Source organism: Zalophus californianus, chromosome 5 (assembly GCF_009762305.2).
Source record: "Zalophus californianus isolate mZalCal1 chromosome 5, mZalCal1.pri.v2, whole genome shotgun sequence".
Classification (NCBI taxonomy): domain Eukaryota; kingdom Metazoa; phylum Chordata; class Mammalia; order Carnivora; family Otariidae; genus Zalophus; species Zalophus californianus.
In genome coordinates, this window is record NC_045599.1 from 31,619,014 (window position 1) to 31,634,699 (window position 15,686).

The 15,686-nt window shown below is 47.0% G+C and overlaps 1 protein-coding gene and 1 long non-coding RNA gene across 2 annotated transcripts in view; one reads left to right on the forward strand and one right to left on the reverse strand.

Annotated features, from left to right (window-relative positions):
* The first annotated feature begins 1,645 nt into the window (after positions 1 to 1,645).
* Positions 1,646 to 15,686, forward strand: part of LOC113929736 — a 33,602-nt gene continuing 19,561 nt past the window's right edge. The window contains exons 1-2 of the long non-coding RNA XR_003522307.1: positions 1,646 to 1,791; positions 2,641 to 2,861. This is a non-coding gene — a long non-coding RNA (uncharacterized LOC113929736). The remainder of the gene's footprint in view (positions 1,792 to 2,640; positions 2,862 to 15,686) is intronic.
* ETF1 (eukaryotic translation termination factor 1) overlaps positions 12,927 to 15,686 on the reverse strand; it is a 29,034-nt gene continuing 26,274 nt past the window's right edge. The window contains exon 11 of the mRNA XM_027606839.1: positions 12,927 to 15,240. Within this exon, the coding sequence (XP_027462640.1) occupies positions 15,158 to 15,240 (83 nt within the window). The 3' untranslated portion in view covers positions 12,927 to 15,157. The remainder of the gene's footprint in view (positions 15,241 to 15,686) is intronic.

The following is a 15,686-nucleotide window of genomic DNA, read 5'->3' on the forward strand; positions in this document are numbered from 1 at the left end:
TTAAGTGGGACTGCAGGAAGGGCAGAACTGACGAGGGCAGGGCAGGGGCAATAAGGGAGGATTGGGAAACATATTTCTGAGATTGATACCCATCTCTCGTTGAAATGTGTGGGTGTGGTACCGACAGTAGCCATAGGAGGGGATGGTGTCCTAGATACCAGATTCTGGCTGTGATGGGAACTTCAACTTCCTATAAGTTCTTTTTGCCCCTGCCGGACAGTCCAGGTCACCTGTGTTCTGGGGTAGGTAGAGCAGAGCAGCAGTGGGGAGGACAGGTCATCTGGATGGTAGCTGAACTGAGAAAATGGAGCATTAGGGCCACACACACACACACATACACACACACACGCATCCCTCTGGTAAAGGTATCAAATCTTGGCAAAAAGGCCCCAGAGAGGGTGCCTCTTCCCTCTTGTGTTCTCTATCTCTCATTCTCTCTCTCTCAAATAAATAAATAAAATCTTAAAAAAAAAAAAAAAAAGGCCCCAGAGATGCCAAAGGAGGGACAGAAGAATGGCCAGCTACTCAAGCCCTTCCTATTTTTTTTTTTAAAGATTTTATTTATTTATTTGAGAATGAGAGAGGGAGCACGCATGAGAAGGGGTAGGGTCAGAGGGAGAAGCAGACTCCTTGCTGAGTAGGGAGCCCGATGCGGGACTCGATCCTGAGACTCCAGCATCATGACCTGAGCCAAAGGCAGCCGCTTAAGCAACTGAGCCACCCAGGTACCCAGGCTCTTCCTCTTTTCTTCTCCCACCTCCCTGTTGGGAAAGTGCACAGAGAAAGTGACATCAATTAAGCATCTACTCCATGTCAGGCACTTTACACACACACACAGACTCCATTGCATTTGATTATCACAAATCAGGAATGATTATCTCAACTTTACCCATGAGGAAATTAAGATTCAGGGAAGGTAAGTACCTTGCCAGCATCAACCAGTTGGTAAGGGGAGAAACGGGGATTGGAACCCTATGTGAACCTCACAGACACCAAGGGAAAACTAGACCTTAAAGTTGCCCTATTTTCTTCTGGAAAGCTCTCTTCCGATGCCGGCACCTCCCATACAGCCCTTCATCCAGGTCCCCAGGAGTTGGCTGGGGAGAGGCTTAAGGGACATAGGCAGCAGGTGACTGGAAAAACCGGCCCCCCTCCCCCACCCCTTCAATTGTTAGGGGGACAGAACTGCCAGTGAGGGCCGTGCTCGCTCGAGGAGGTGCTTAACGGGAATCCTCTCATTTTGGTAGAGGAAACTGAGGATCAGAGACGAATCCGCTTTACCCAAGGTCACAGAGCCAGTGCACGGCGGAACTGGGAATCCAACTCAGCTCGGCCAGGCGTCTAAGCCGGGCTGGATCGCCCGCCGCGCCGGCCCCCGAGAGTCCCCTGCGGCTCCCCCATTCCTCTGGCCCGCGCCCGAGGATGGGGTGGAGGAGGAGGGGAGCGCGGGGGGCGCGGGCCACCGCCAGGGAGGGGCCGGGCGGCCCGGCGCGCGGTGGGGGTGGTGCGGCGCGGCGCCGGAAACGGCCTCCATTCCGGGCGCACGGCCCGCCCCCGGCCCGCCCCTTGGCCGCTCTTCGCCATGTTTGGCGCTTCCTCCCTGGGCCCTACAAGGCGCTTCCTCCCTGTCTGAGGCCCATACAAGGCGCTTCCTTCCCGGCGCGTCTGGCAGACGGCCCGCGGGCGGCTGTGGGCGGGAGCCAGCGGCCAGGGGACCCGCTGCCAAGGAGGGGGCGGCCGGCGGCGCTGGGAACGCGCGGCCTGGCCTCCTCGCGGCCGGGCCTGGCTGAGGTAAACGCGGACAGGCGGACTTGGGAGTCTGCATGTAGGCAACGTGCCTTCCTCCGTCCCCAGAAGGGCTGAGGTTCCCACCAGCCCCACCGGTTTCATTTTTTTGCTCCTCTGTTCTCCCCCATTTGTGAACACAGCACACCTTGCTGGAGAACCCTCCGCGGCTCCCAGCCCAGGGCCTGAAGCTCAAACTCTTCACCCTGGTGTGAGGGCCTGCGGCTCCTCCCTTGCTGCTCCGCTTGTGGTTGCAAGAGGCTGTTTGGTATTTGTCCTTTCCTCCCTCCTTGCTATTTCTTGCGTGTCTTCCTGCCTTTACTCGAGCGGTCGCTCTGCCTGGAATGCCCTTCCCACACCATTCTGGTAGAACTGCTACGCATCCTTTACTTGGTTGAGACATGTTGGCCATCTGGAAATCCTTCCCACCCCCAACTCCGAGGCATGTTATGTGTAATAACACAGTATTGTACACCATTTATTTATTGAGGCTGCTATTTGATCTCACTTATCTTTGCATTCCTGGTGCCTAGCGCAGTGAGAGAGTTGTATCTGGGTGAGGAGAAAGGGAAAGGACTCCGTTTTAGACCCCAGTGCCGTTTCACCATGGACAAGGGTCCCTGACTGTGGGTCTGGCTCCCAACACGCTGTGCTCCCTGTGGTGTGGAGTTTCTTGAGCCCCAGAACTCTACATAAATAGTTTGACTCTGCAGGGAAGGTTGGAGGGATGGTGTGGGGGGAGCCAGAGCTGGGGCAGGTGTACACCTGCAGTGGGGCTGAGGTCTGGAGCAGTGCCCCCACCGCCCTGGATGGCCCCCGTTGTTCAGCCTGACAACTCTGGTTTATCCACTGCAGGAACCGGCAAGTCCTTACAGGCCTTCCCTGCAACACCTCCAGGGACTTAAACCTGACCCAGCCACGTTACCCTGATCTGTCTGCCTGGTGATGAGCAAAGGTCAGAGAGAGGGACCAGACCTCAGCAGACCAAACCAGCAGCAGCTCCTGAACTCCCACCCCCCAGCTCTTCCAGAAGTGCAACATGTCATCACCATACAGGCTTTCTTCTGGACCGACCGGTGAGCCCCTGATTGTTCTGCCTCAGGTGAGGCAGGGAAAGAAAATTTCAGAGCTTGAGACTCAGTCAGGGAATATGCCCCAGAAGGGACTTCTAGCGCCAAGCAACCTTTGGGCTTCATCCGTCACAGGCTTCCAGTTTCTTGGTTGTTCACATGTGTATATGCGTGCGTGCGTGCTTGCTTGCTCACTCACACACACACACACACACACGCTTATGCTTGCTCATGCTCGCGCATGCGCGCGCGCACACACGCACACTGAATGAGGTTAAAGGATAATGAGCTTTGTTGGTCTCCCTGACTCCAGGTAGGCTGAGTGCCTGTGAACTGGATGCATGGAGAGGAGAGGATCTCTAAGGTCCAGGACGAGGGTTTAGGGCTTAGATTTTGGGGAAAAAACCCAAAAAACAAAAAACAACAAACTGGGTTTCAGGGCCTGGGCTGCATACCCAGGGCCTTAGATTCCTCTGGCCTTGTTTTCCCATCTAAGGCTGCAGGCCCCCAGCAGCCTCCTCTTCCCAACCACTGTCTAGGATTGTGGGTAATGTAGTCCAGAGGCCAGCTTCTCTGTGGTGCTGGTTCCTGCCCTCCCCTCCTCTCCTTCCCCTTGCCAGCCACCACCCACTTCTGCTCCAGGCTGAGGGCAGCACAGGGTGAGAAGGCGGAGCTTGCTTCTTGCAGGGCTGGGAGATCCCCTGCTGGAAACCAGCAAGCTATTTATAGCTGAACCTAGCAGAGGGGGAAGGCCTGAGAGAAGCCAGGGAGCTCCAACAGCCTTCTCTCTAGCTACAGAATTTGCAGGAACCCCAGGCCTCTGCTGGGCAGGCCTTGTGTTCTATTCTGGGTGAAAGGGCTTTCAGCCTCAGAAAGCCCTGTGAATCAGTAGGGATCCTGGGCTGCTCACTGCTTTGAGAGAGGTAGATTACTACCGTGGCCCTAGGGCCTGGCTTTTGGCCCTCTTTAAGGTGGGAATATTTGGAACCTGGGAATTGATAAGCTGAAACTTTTTGCAGTATGATGGTTGCCTGGTATTTCTATGCATTTTTGTTCTCGTTTTCCTCCCCTTGCTTTCTCAACCAAGTTATATTATCTTTAAGCACAAGAACTAAACCTCTTGTCAGTGGCACCAGCCCCCTCTTCATGCTGTAACAGGTGATCTTGCCAAAGGGAAAACCAAACCCTCCCTTACCAAGACTGGGTTGGGTGCGATTTTTAGTGTCCCCACCACCCAATCCTCCCAGTGCCCTGTCTGTGCCTTTCTCATCAAAGCATCGAAGTTTTACTTGACTGGGTTCCTCACTAGATTGGGCACTCTTTGTTGACATGGATGGTGTCTCTCTTGTTGATGACGACAGCCCCCATTGCCTGGCATCATAAACAATTATTGAATGAATATGAACCTATGATAGCCAATGCTGTTTGTGGAGTACTTGGTACATGCTTTAGTCTCACATTTAATCACAGTGTTTTACAGGTTGGAAAACAGCTCCAGCCATGTAAGTATCTTTTACCAAGATCTTGATATGTGGTAGAGCTGTGATAGGAATTGGTGTCTGACTTCAGAGTAGTGCTTAGCCATGGCAAGAGGCTGCCCTTATGCTGGCAGCCAGTAGGTACATCTGGCTCCCAAACAGTAAGATGGGTGAGATGGTTAGATGAGGTGGCAGACATGGTTGAACTGGCCTCACCCCATGACACAGCTAGTGCAGCCAGCCAGGAGAGCTGCCAGGGAATCCTCCTAAGAAACTTAATGAGAAAGACCTGCTCTGATCTGCCAGAGGGTCCTGGCTGGGTCAGGCAGTGGTCCTGAGGCAGCGGCCATGGGCTCTGGAAATGGCAGACAGGTTCTGGAGGCTGAGCGGTGGTGTTTGGGGGCTCCTAGATGTTACCAGGAACCTCTTATTTCTGAACCCAGTAGATTTTTTTAGTCCTCATCTTACTTCAGTAATTTTCAGCCGCATTTGACTTGTATGTGATCATCTCTTCTTGAAGCCCTCTTTTTCATGGCTTGATAAACAGTGTTCTACTTGGATGTTAAGTATTCCAGTGCTTCAAGACTCAGCCCCACACTCTCTTCTCAAATATGAAACAGATTTCAAAAATCTGAATTGTCATCCTCCTGCCTGAAACACCTGAGTGGCTTTTCATAATCTTCAGAATAAAATTTCAAGTTCTCAGCAAGGCCTTGAAGCTTAGCCTGTTCTGTGCTTGCTGGCCTCTCTTGTAGTTTCATCTTCTGTTGTACTCCTCCTTCATTCTCTGAGCTTCTTCCAGACTGCTCTTCACCTACCTCCTCAACTGTACTCTCCTCCACCTCCCAAGTGTTGGGATGCTCCTCTTCTTTGCCTAGTTAACACCTTTGTGCTCAGTTCAAGAATGATTGTTTTTAGAAAAGCTTTCTCTGGGCTCTCTGGTCAGGTCAGACTTCTGTGCAACAGATTGTCATATGTGGCCCTCTTTCAAGTGTTAATTGTAATAGGAATTTCACATTCCTTGGAGTGATCCACTAGCCTGGAAGCCCACTGGGATGGCAGTTGTGTGTCTTTTGCTCCTGACTTTAATGTAGGGTCTAGGACAATGCTTGGCTGGGGGTAGGCACTTATTTTATGTAATAAATGGAACAAACAGTTTATTTAACAAAATACCCTATGTTAAACTTGAAGGAGGTGAAAGAGAAGTTAACTAGGGTTGAGTTAAATTATGTCCAAGGTCATGTAGTTAGTGAGTGGCAGAGTGGGACACAGTCATCTGGTTCCAGTCCCTGTGGTCTTAACTCCCTGACCTGTGCTGCCTCCCTACCTGTTAGGTACTTTTTGAAAATAAAGCGAATGGGAAGAAATGAAGAAGAAGGGTATCTGAGAGACAAAGGGACTCCCCCTGTCTCCACTCATGGAGATGCAGAGTTGGAGATTAAGAATGAAAGATTAGGGCCGCTTGGGTGGCTCAGTCGGTTAAGCATTCAACTCTTTTTTTTAATTTTAAAATTAATTTTTTAAATTAACATATAATGTATTATTTGTTTCAGGGGTACAGGTCTGTGATTCATCGGTCTTACAGAATACACAGCACTCACCATAGCACATACCAAGCATTCAGCTCTTGATTTCAGCTCAGGTCATAATCTCAGGGTCGTGAGATGGAGCCCTGCGTCAGGCTCCTTGCTGGGTATGGAGCCTGCTTAAGATTCTTTCTCTCCCAGGGCCCCTGGGTGGCTCAGTCGTTAAGCGTCTGCCTTTGGCTCAGGTCATAGTCCCAGGGTCCTGGGATCGAGCCCCACATCGGGCTCCCTGCTCCGCGGGAAGCCTGCTTCTCCCTCTCCCACTCCCCCTGCTTGTGTTCCCTCTCTCGCTGTGTCTCTCTCTGTCAAATAAATAAATAAAAAATAAAATCTTAAAAAATATATATATTCTTTCCCTCCCTCCCTCTCTCTCTCCACCCCTTCCCCTTCTCTCAAAAAAGAAAAAAGAATGAAACATTAGGATGGTAGCTTTGCTTGTAGTGAGCATAGTATAATTATAGAGTTGTCGAATTACTATGTTGCACATCGGAAGCTAATGTAACGTTGTGTGTCAACTGTTTCAGTTATAACGAAACATTAGAATAAACAGGTCTAGAGAAAAAAAAAGAATGAAAGATTACATTCTCAAAAGAGCTATACGAATGGCTAATAAGCACATGAAAAGATGCTCAACATTATTAGTCATCAGAGAAATGCAAATGAAAACCAGAATGACAGCAGCAATGAACAATCCAAAAAGGAAATTAAGAAAACAATTCTATTTATAGAAGCACTCAAAAGAATAAAATACCTAGGAATAAACTTAAACAAGGAAGTGAAAGTTTTGTACACAGTTGAAGGAAACTAAAGACCTAAATAAACGGAAAGACATACATATTTGTGGATTGGACGACTTATATCGTTAATATGGCAACACTACCCAAAACAATCTATAGATTCAGTGCAATCTGTATTGAAATTCCAGTGGTCTTTTTTGCAGAAATGAAAAAGCTGATCCTCAAATTCATATGGAATTACAGGGAGCCCTCCCAGTGCTTCAGTGTGTTCACCAACCTGGAAGTTCTCTGAACCCCATAATTAGGGGTTTTAATGGAATCACCACTATGCAGACACTGTTGATTAAATCATTGGCCATTGGTGATTAACTTAACCTCCAGACCTTCTCTCTTCCAAGTGGGGCTGAACGTTCCAAGACTTGATTAGGCCTTTCTGGCAACCTGGTGCCATTCTGAAGCTATGTAGGGGCATCCAGCCACACCAGTCATCTTATTAGCATATGAAATGCACTCTTATCACTGTGGAGATTCCAAGGGTTTTAGGAGCTGTGTGCCAGGAGCTGGGGACAGAGACCAAATATGTATTTCTTAATGTATCAGACTCCTCAACAATAAAAAGAAGCAAACATGCAACAATACGGACATATCTAAAAAGTTCATTTAAAACTTCAGCAGCACATATACTAAAAATGAAAGGAGCTAAATCAAAGAAAGTGTGACCATGTAAAAGACTACATGTTGTACTAGTCTAGTAATACAGAGTTTCTAGGAAAGGCAAACTAGGGAGACAGCAGATCAGTGGTTGGCTAGGGCTGGGAGTGGAAGCCGGGTTGATTGCAGAAGGGCACAAAAGCCTTTTGGGGCAGTGGATGCTGGATTGTGTTTGCACAACTACAAATTTATTCCAAAGAATCACTAAACTATACTTACAGTGAGTGAACTTTATAGTTTGTAAATTATACTTCAATAAAGCTGTAAGTAAACAACAATAAAAATGATAGCATGGTGAATAAAATCAGTGTTCTGAAATCTAAGTGGCATCCTGGTCTTTGAATCAAGACAGGACCAACCCCTCTGCCTCTCCAAACTTCTCATCTCTCCAGGCTACCCCCCTTGCTTACCAGGCAGGTCAGGCACTCCCAGATGAAGTAGGAGCCACCCTGCCCATCGCTTCCCCTCTAACACTCGTCACTCTGTCATTCCTTGCTAACTGCCTCTGCTCCTGGAGGGCAGGGATAGTACCTGCGTTGTTCACCACTGTATCCCAACATCTTGCACAGGCCCAGCACACAAGAAATGTCTGTAAATGCTTAAAGAATAAGACCGGGGTTAACCCAAATCTAATTTAAGGAATAGGGGTGGCAGTGGACTGTGGGAACAGAAAGCTGAGGAGACTGGGTTTCTGAGGGCTTCTGCTGAGCTGCCCAGGGAGGGGCAAAGCCCCTTCCTTCTGTTCTACCTATCTTCAGAATCAGAGTTTGACAGGGGTGCAAAGGGAGGGCCTCTGCTTGAGCACAGAAATGCAACTTTAAAGGAATTTCACCTCCTCTTCCCTAGGTGACTAGATGACATCCTGCCCTATTACCGATAGAGTCCTCTTCTGAAGGCCTTTCAGTGGGGGTTGTGTCATGAGGTGGTTGGTCCATCCCACCCCTTGGGGAGCCTGGGCTGAGAATGTACATGGCTCTGGACGGCCATGTAACATGGGGCATGTGTCCCCACATCACACCCTGGTTATTTCTCCTTCTTAAACCCAGCTCCCATCTCCCATCTACCTTCCTCCATGTAGCAGAATATCCCTGAATCTTTGCCTTTACCTTAGAAGATCCTTGACATTCCTCTGAGAGCCTCTCTCTGAAGTTTCCACCCTCCTTTCCTGGTCTCCAGGCTTCCCTGGGAAATGGGCTTGCCCTCTATGTTTCCTTTGGGGATGGAGAACTGAGCAGAAGGGGCTGAGCCCAGGATATCTCAGCAGAGTGGAAGAGCTGGAAGTCTGACAGGGAAACCTAGATTGGGCTAATTTGGAACCCTGGGGGCTGGAGAAGCAAGTTAATCTACCCACTCAAGCCAACCCTGACTCACAGGGAAGTGACTTCAAAACAGCTTTCATAACCCCACCTGGAAGTTGGCCACGTTTCCCCTCCCAGCTCTGTCTTTGCGTCAAACCACTCACTCTCTGATCCTCCCTTTTCTCATCCCTAACAAGGGGGAGAATGGAGTTTTGATGAGGAATAACAAGACGATCCATGTGTTAAGAGCAAAGAATTTGGAGCTGTAACATCAGGTGTTCATGTTGGCTTTGCTAATTTGCCACACAAGCATGACAGGTCATTATGTTGTCTCTGGGCTTCAGCTTTCTTCTCTTTTTAATAGGGGATTGAAGTAACAAGGTCCCCTTCAAATACTAAAATTCTGATTCCTGAAGAAGTGAAAGTATGGGGCAACAGAAGAGCTGTATAAGGGTGTGACTGTAGACAAAAGACTAGAGTGAGAATGGGCTCTAGGCTCCCAGGTAGTGCTCTGCCTCCTTCCCATCATCCCTGGGGTTGCTAAGCTAGGGGTCAAGGGCGCCCCAAGAAGCCCTGTACTTAACACGGCCTCATCTCATCCACCCAGCACCAGACCAACCCCAAAGTGATTTAAAAAAAATTTTTTTTTGAGTAATCTGTAGAGATTACACCTAACGTGGGGCTTGAACTCAACCCAGAGATCAAGAGTTGCATGCTCTACTGACTGAGCCAGTCAGGTCCCCCCAACCCCACAGTGATTTTATCTCTGAGGCATGTGACAGCAGCTCTTCTCTTGGCCCTGCCTCTGCTCTCTTCTTTCCAATCTGGGCCCAACTCCCAGGCACAGTCCCTCGGCCCCATTGGCTGACTGGATAAGGATTTTTTCTCCTGAGTTGTAAACACTGTGGCAGAGCTAACTTCTAAATGATGACCTCTGAGTCAAACCCAAATCCTGAGTGAAAACCAAACTTGACTGAAGATTTAAACCAAAGTTTTGTTTTAAATACCTTGTGAACCAGTTCAAACCTAAATACTCATTATCACACTGTTCTATAATGGATGTTCATGAGGATTCTAAACTGTTAGATAGTTAAATAATGCAGTTTTACTTCTCTATTTCTGAAATTTCATAATTTTCCTTAATGAATAGGTCTTATTATAAACCCTTGATACTTCAATGTATATTTTCTAAGAAAAAAGATATTCTCTTACATAACCACAGTAATCAAATTCAGGAGATTTAACATTGATACAGTACTTTTATCTAGAGTCCACATTCCAATTCCTATATATTTTTTAAAGATTTTATTTATTTATTTGACAGACAGCGAGAGAGGGAACACAAGCAGGGGGAGTGGGAGAGGGAGAAGCAGGCTTCCCACTGAGCAGAGAGCCCGATGCGGGGCTTGATCCCAGGACCCTGGGATCATGACCTGAGCCAAAGGCAGACGCTTAATGACTGAGCCACCCAGGCGCCCCCCAGTTCCTTTAATTGTCCTGCTGATGATATATTAAGAGCAGGGGCAGATCCCCCAGTCTCAGAAATTCCATTTTGTGTGTACATTCTTCTTTGAAGGTGTTGAATTAGTTATAGGGATCTTCTACAGAGTCCAAGGAAGCTCCTTTTATCCATCCTCCACTGTGGTTGTGCTGGTTGACCAGTCAAAACTTGTATGTGTTGGGGGAAGGATAGAATTGCTAGATGGGTGCCTTCCAGATGAATCTGAGCTGTTGGTTGTCCCTGAAAGCACAAGGGTTGGTGAGGTGAGTCCACCTATCTTCTTAGCAGTACCGGCAATTGTTCTCTCCCTTCTTGAGGCAATTGTTCTCTCCCTTCTTGAGCGAGGAATGACCTGCATTTAAGTTGGCTTTGTAACCAAATAGACTTGTCTTTGAGTTCCAGATTTTGTCACTTAGTAGCTTATGAACTTGGGCAGATATAAAACAGTATCCACCTCACTGTTTTTCTAAGGATTAAATGAGATGTTGCTTGTGACACAGCACTTGTGTCTGGTAACTATTCAACCCATGTTGGTGATTGTAGTTATATTACAAATGGGTAGCTCAAAGCCCAGATTGAGACTCCTGGGTTCTGCTTGATGTTCAGTCATCCCTACATCCGTTAGTAGTTTGCCCTCTCCATTTCTTGAAATTTTAAGGGTAAGCAAGCTGTCCCAGGCACCTCTTAATGCTTGTCAGAAATCTCCCCACCAGAAGCAACTAATTTATTCCACAGCCAGTATCCTTAACTCTAGCACCACCTCGTGGTTGCCAGCGCAAACTCACCCTGGCTACTTCTGGAGGACCAAGGCTGGTAGTGCAGGACCATCAGAGCAGCTCCCATCTGAACCCTTGCAAAGTGCCAGGCACTGTATTACGCATTTCACATGCTTACTGCATTTAATCCTTAATCCTTATGGAGTAGGCATTATTACAGGTAGGGAAATTGCTGTTCAGAGACATTAAAATAATTTGCCAAAGTGTCACTGACAGCCTAGATTTCTATCCCAGTCACAAGACAGATTTGTTCACCATAATGCTACCCTGATAGCATTAAGGCTGGAAAGATTCTTTAGATTCACAGACTTCCTTACCCTGGGGGGGCAACTGAGGAATAGGGACTTACCTGAAATCAGAAGGCCAACTCATGCAGAGCCAGAACCAAAGGTGTTTGTCCTAAGAGGTGACTCTTTGATCTGGCTTTTTTTTTTTTTTTTTTTTTTTTTATTCGACAGAGATATAGTGAGAGCAGAAACACAAGCAGGGGGAGTGGGAGAGGGAGAAGCAGGTTTCCCATTGAGCAGGGAGCCCGATGCAGGGCTCGATCCCAGGACTCTGGGACCATGACCTGAGCCGAAGGCAGACGCTTAACCGACTCAGCCACTCAGGCACCTCTGAACTGGGCTCTAAACTAAGCCCCACAATGAGCCTGCCAAGCAATTTTAGATTATACCTGGAACAGCATTCCCAGACAGGGTTTAGAGTTGATTATAAAAGAACCCTGGAGGTGAATTGTTTTCACATGTACCTCTAGTTCCTGTTGTTCAGCTATGTCCTCAGCAACTTTGGCATCCAATGCTTCTAAACCCCTTGGCTGGTCATTTCCTATGTCCCTGGAGGCAGAGTCCTACCAGGGTGGGACTTGGCAGGTGGGAGTCCCAGCAGGCGCTCACTCAAATTGGCAACAAGGGAGAAGCTGGCATGAGGCTTAAATTCCACCTTGGCACTCAGCCCTCAATCCAGTGTGCCGGTCTGGGAGCGTCACGGCATGAGAACCGAAGCCAGAGAACAAAAGATGGCAAGCGCTGCAGGCCCAGACAGGCAAACACAACAGCCCACATACCCAGCACTAGTGTGCTGCCTTCCAACTTTTGACTTCAAACAGCACGTAGGGATGCCATTAGGAGGAAAATTATATACCTCCACCATGCACAGGCAAGTCTGCCCCTTCCCAGAGGATGACTGGGTTATCATCTATCTGGCAGGCTATCATCTAAATCTGGCAGCATTACTGGTCAATTTTGTGAGATACATTTCCTTAAATAGGGAGAAAGGAAGTCATGCATCACACCTTGGTTTTTTAACTAGGCTCCCGAAAACACCCAAATAGGAACTCTAAGCACTTCAATCTTTGGGAAAAGCAAATTAAAATTTGCAAACGAAATTCTCTTCTCTTGACCCAACCTGGAAGGCTTGCTCTTGGATGAGGTTATTACTCTCCTACCCAGTATACCAGGTATGGGAGAACAAAGGAGGCTTAGCTTCTGCTCTTCCATCTGGACCACCCAAAGGTAACCAGATGTAGAAAAAGGATCAACTGTGGAATTAGGCCGGAGTAAAACCTGACTTCACCACTGCAGAGCTGCTGCTTCATCTCCTCTGGCCTGTTTCATGTAAAATGGGCACACCATCTACCTCCATGAAATCTTGAGTTACATGGGATAACATACTCGAAACAGCTTTTTAAAGAAGGGGCAGGTTTCCCTTTGGTGCACATGTGGAATCTGGGAAGCTACAAATTAGTCTCGCCCCAGCAACGTGAACCTCCTTCTGATGTTGACTTTGGAATCATGACCTCAGGCATCTTTTGCATATACCTTTCCATAGGCAAATGTAACAAAGACAACTAAAATCTAAGGCTTGAAAAGTTATGAGCTAATTAACTAAACTTAACACACGCCTTGGAGAGCTCACTCATACTCTTTCCGTGGTTCAGACCTCGCCAGGGAACAATCCTAAAGAATCTCAAGCACACAAAGTGTATTCTTAAATATGGTTTAATACTCTTCTCCATTTCTGTACATCACAACACCAAGATTTCGCTGCTTAGGATCTCTCTGTAGAGGCTATAGAGAATGCAAAGGCTACGGTTTTCACCCCCTCTTATTTACGTGTTTGTATGTGTAAGTGTAATACATATCAGTATATATTGATACACACATCAATATATAATGCAATATATATCACCAAAGAGAACACATTGATTAAAGAAATACAAAATTTGGCATCATTTCCAAACTTAAATAGTAAAAATAAAAACTACAAAAGGAGCTGCATACCCTAAATGTATCATGTGAAACAACAAGCATATTCAAAAATGTAAATTTACATCCAATTGCTCTGGTCTTGTCATATCACATTAGACCCATTTACAATGGCAAAACCCTAAGGTACTGCTGTGAAGAGAGCATGTTTGCTCGCTCTTGGGTGTTCTGCAAACAAACAGCAGAGCCCAAAGCAAAAGCCTGTTCCGGTGAAGCCTCCCACGTTGTTGAATACCAAAGAATTGACTCTTCTCACTGGGGGTTGAGACATCAGGTTATACATTGAAAGACAGTCAGTTGGACCTTAGAGTACAGTGTGAGAACCAGAAGCTTTACAGTTAAGACATACTCCCTTCATTCAAGTGAAACAGGATTATTGGAACGATAGGCAGGTCTGCAACCTGGGAACAAGGAGCTGGTTCAGACCAATAAAGCTACGAGTAACTGAGTCAAGTCAGTGAAGAACAGCAGTCAGGCACTAAAGTGTTAAAAGTACCCAATTTGAAAACCAAATGCACCCCACTACCCTATCAGTGTGGGAATGATACCAATTGACTTTTAAAACCTTTGGTCCTTCAAAGTCCATTTGGTATACTTTTTTTCATTGCTACCACTGGGCACATCCTATACACTTTATTCACTGTCACCACCTCGGGCACACCATGACCTTGCATGTCAGCTGGGGTCAAGTCCCACGTAGAGCCCAGCTGTGAAGCATAAGCTTCAGGTTTTCAGGCCCACTTTTGGATCCACCATAGTTAAGTCCTTGGTGCCAGAAGCTGTGTCCCATCCCTTCCCACCCCTGCCCTCCCTACCCTCCTCCCATAATTTCTCATATGAGAGGTGCTTGTAAGTCCCATATTTGAAACAGATGCTCCAACCCCACCAGGAGGTCAGGGGTTTATAATTACATGCACAGTCATACATGTCAGTCGTTCCTGTGAAAAACCTTGCAGTTCATTTTTAAAAAATCAAAACATTCACATAATCTCATGCCATCCAACACAAGGAAAACACGACCACCTCCCTTTTACCAAGGACAGACCCAAGCAAAATAAAATATTACTTAAGTTTCTTTGTGTCCACTTAAATTGCATGTTTTATTTCTCCCAATCCCAGCAATAGCACAGAAGCCCCATCATATCCATCCCAAACTGGTTTCTAGTAGGCTAAGATTATGGGGACCCCTGTCAATGCAAGTGATGCTAAGGGTTCCCAAACCCCGGGCACAAATGCGCCTGCAAAACAGATGGAAGGAAACCGTGCACTTGGCCCAAATGCTTCGTATGTCAGTTTGACTTTGCAATGCAGTTTGCATCCTTGAAACTGACAGGCTGGAGGGGGAGGAGTAGTGTGAGGGAGTGAAGTTGAAATTGCCTCCTATTAGCTCACCCTTTCAACATTAAACAGAGACCGAGAGAGAAATGGTTCCGACATTTCACCGCGTGTATTTCTTCTTATGCAGTCTAAGCTGAGAATGCCATGTAAATGGGTCACTGCGAAATGCAGCAATTTAATTTTTCTCCAATCAAAATAAGAAACAAACCAGTATGATCTCATTTCTATTAACTTTTGAAGGTTTACAGCAGTTAAAGTATTTTTGATTCTATGTATGAAGGTTAAAAAAATCATTTTTTTTTCATAAAATACAAGAGCAACCAATTTCACCATCGAGTAAAAGTAAAAACTGGGATTCTTTTTTAAATTAGTCCAAAGTGGCATTTTAGGAACTTAGTTGTAGGCTGCTGCGCTGACACCATGACAAACCAAAGTGTAGGGTTGGGTCTGGTTTTGTTTCGGTTTTCTTTTCAATATCCAATGCTCATGGATTAAGTTCTGGAAATGTTCCAATTGTAAGGCAGGGATCTGTTTGGATTCCACCATGGGTATGCTCCTTGGGTTGGATGCTGGAGGGTGAGGCACGTTTTGCCGGACCCATGTCGACTACCTAGTAGTCATCAAGGTCAAAAAATTCATCATCTCCTCCTTGGTATTCCATTCCCTGGAAATCTACTCGGTACCGCAAGATACCTGGGGAAGCAAATCAAAGAGTAAATCACCTGTGTTTATGGGATGGGGAAGGTTCACTTCAATAAGGAATTTGCAGAATTACAGAAAACAAAGAGATGGTAATAGAAAATGGTCCTAACCAGGGGGTGCCTGGGTGGAACAGTCGGATGGGCATCTGACTCTTGGTTTCGGCTCGGGTCAGGTTGTGATCTCCAGGTGGTGGATTGAGCCCTGTGTCAGGCTCTACGCTCAGCACAGGGTCTGCCTGGGTTTGTCCTTCCATTTCCCTCTGCCCCTCCCCACCATGTGCACACGCTCTCCTCTCTCTCAAATAAACAAATCTTTAAAAACGGTCCCAACCAATGAAGCTGCAACCATGTGTTGCCTCAACCTCCTTTCTTGGTGAAGGATATGCACACCTTTGCCTGAAGTAACTTGACTTTGGGATAGCCAGGAAAAGCTTTGGC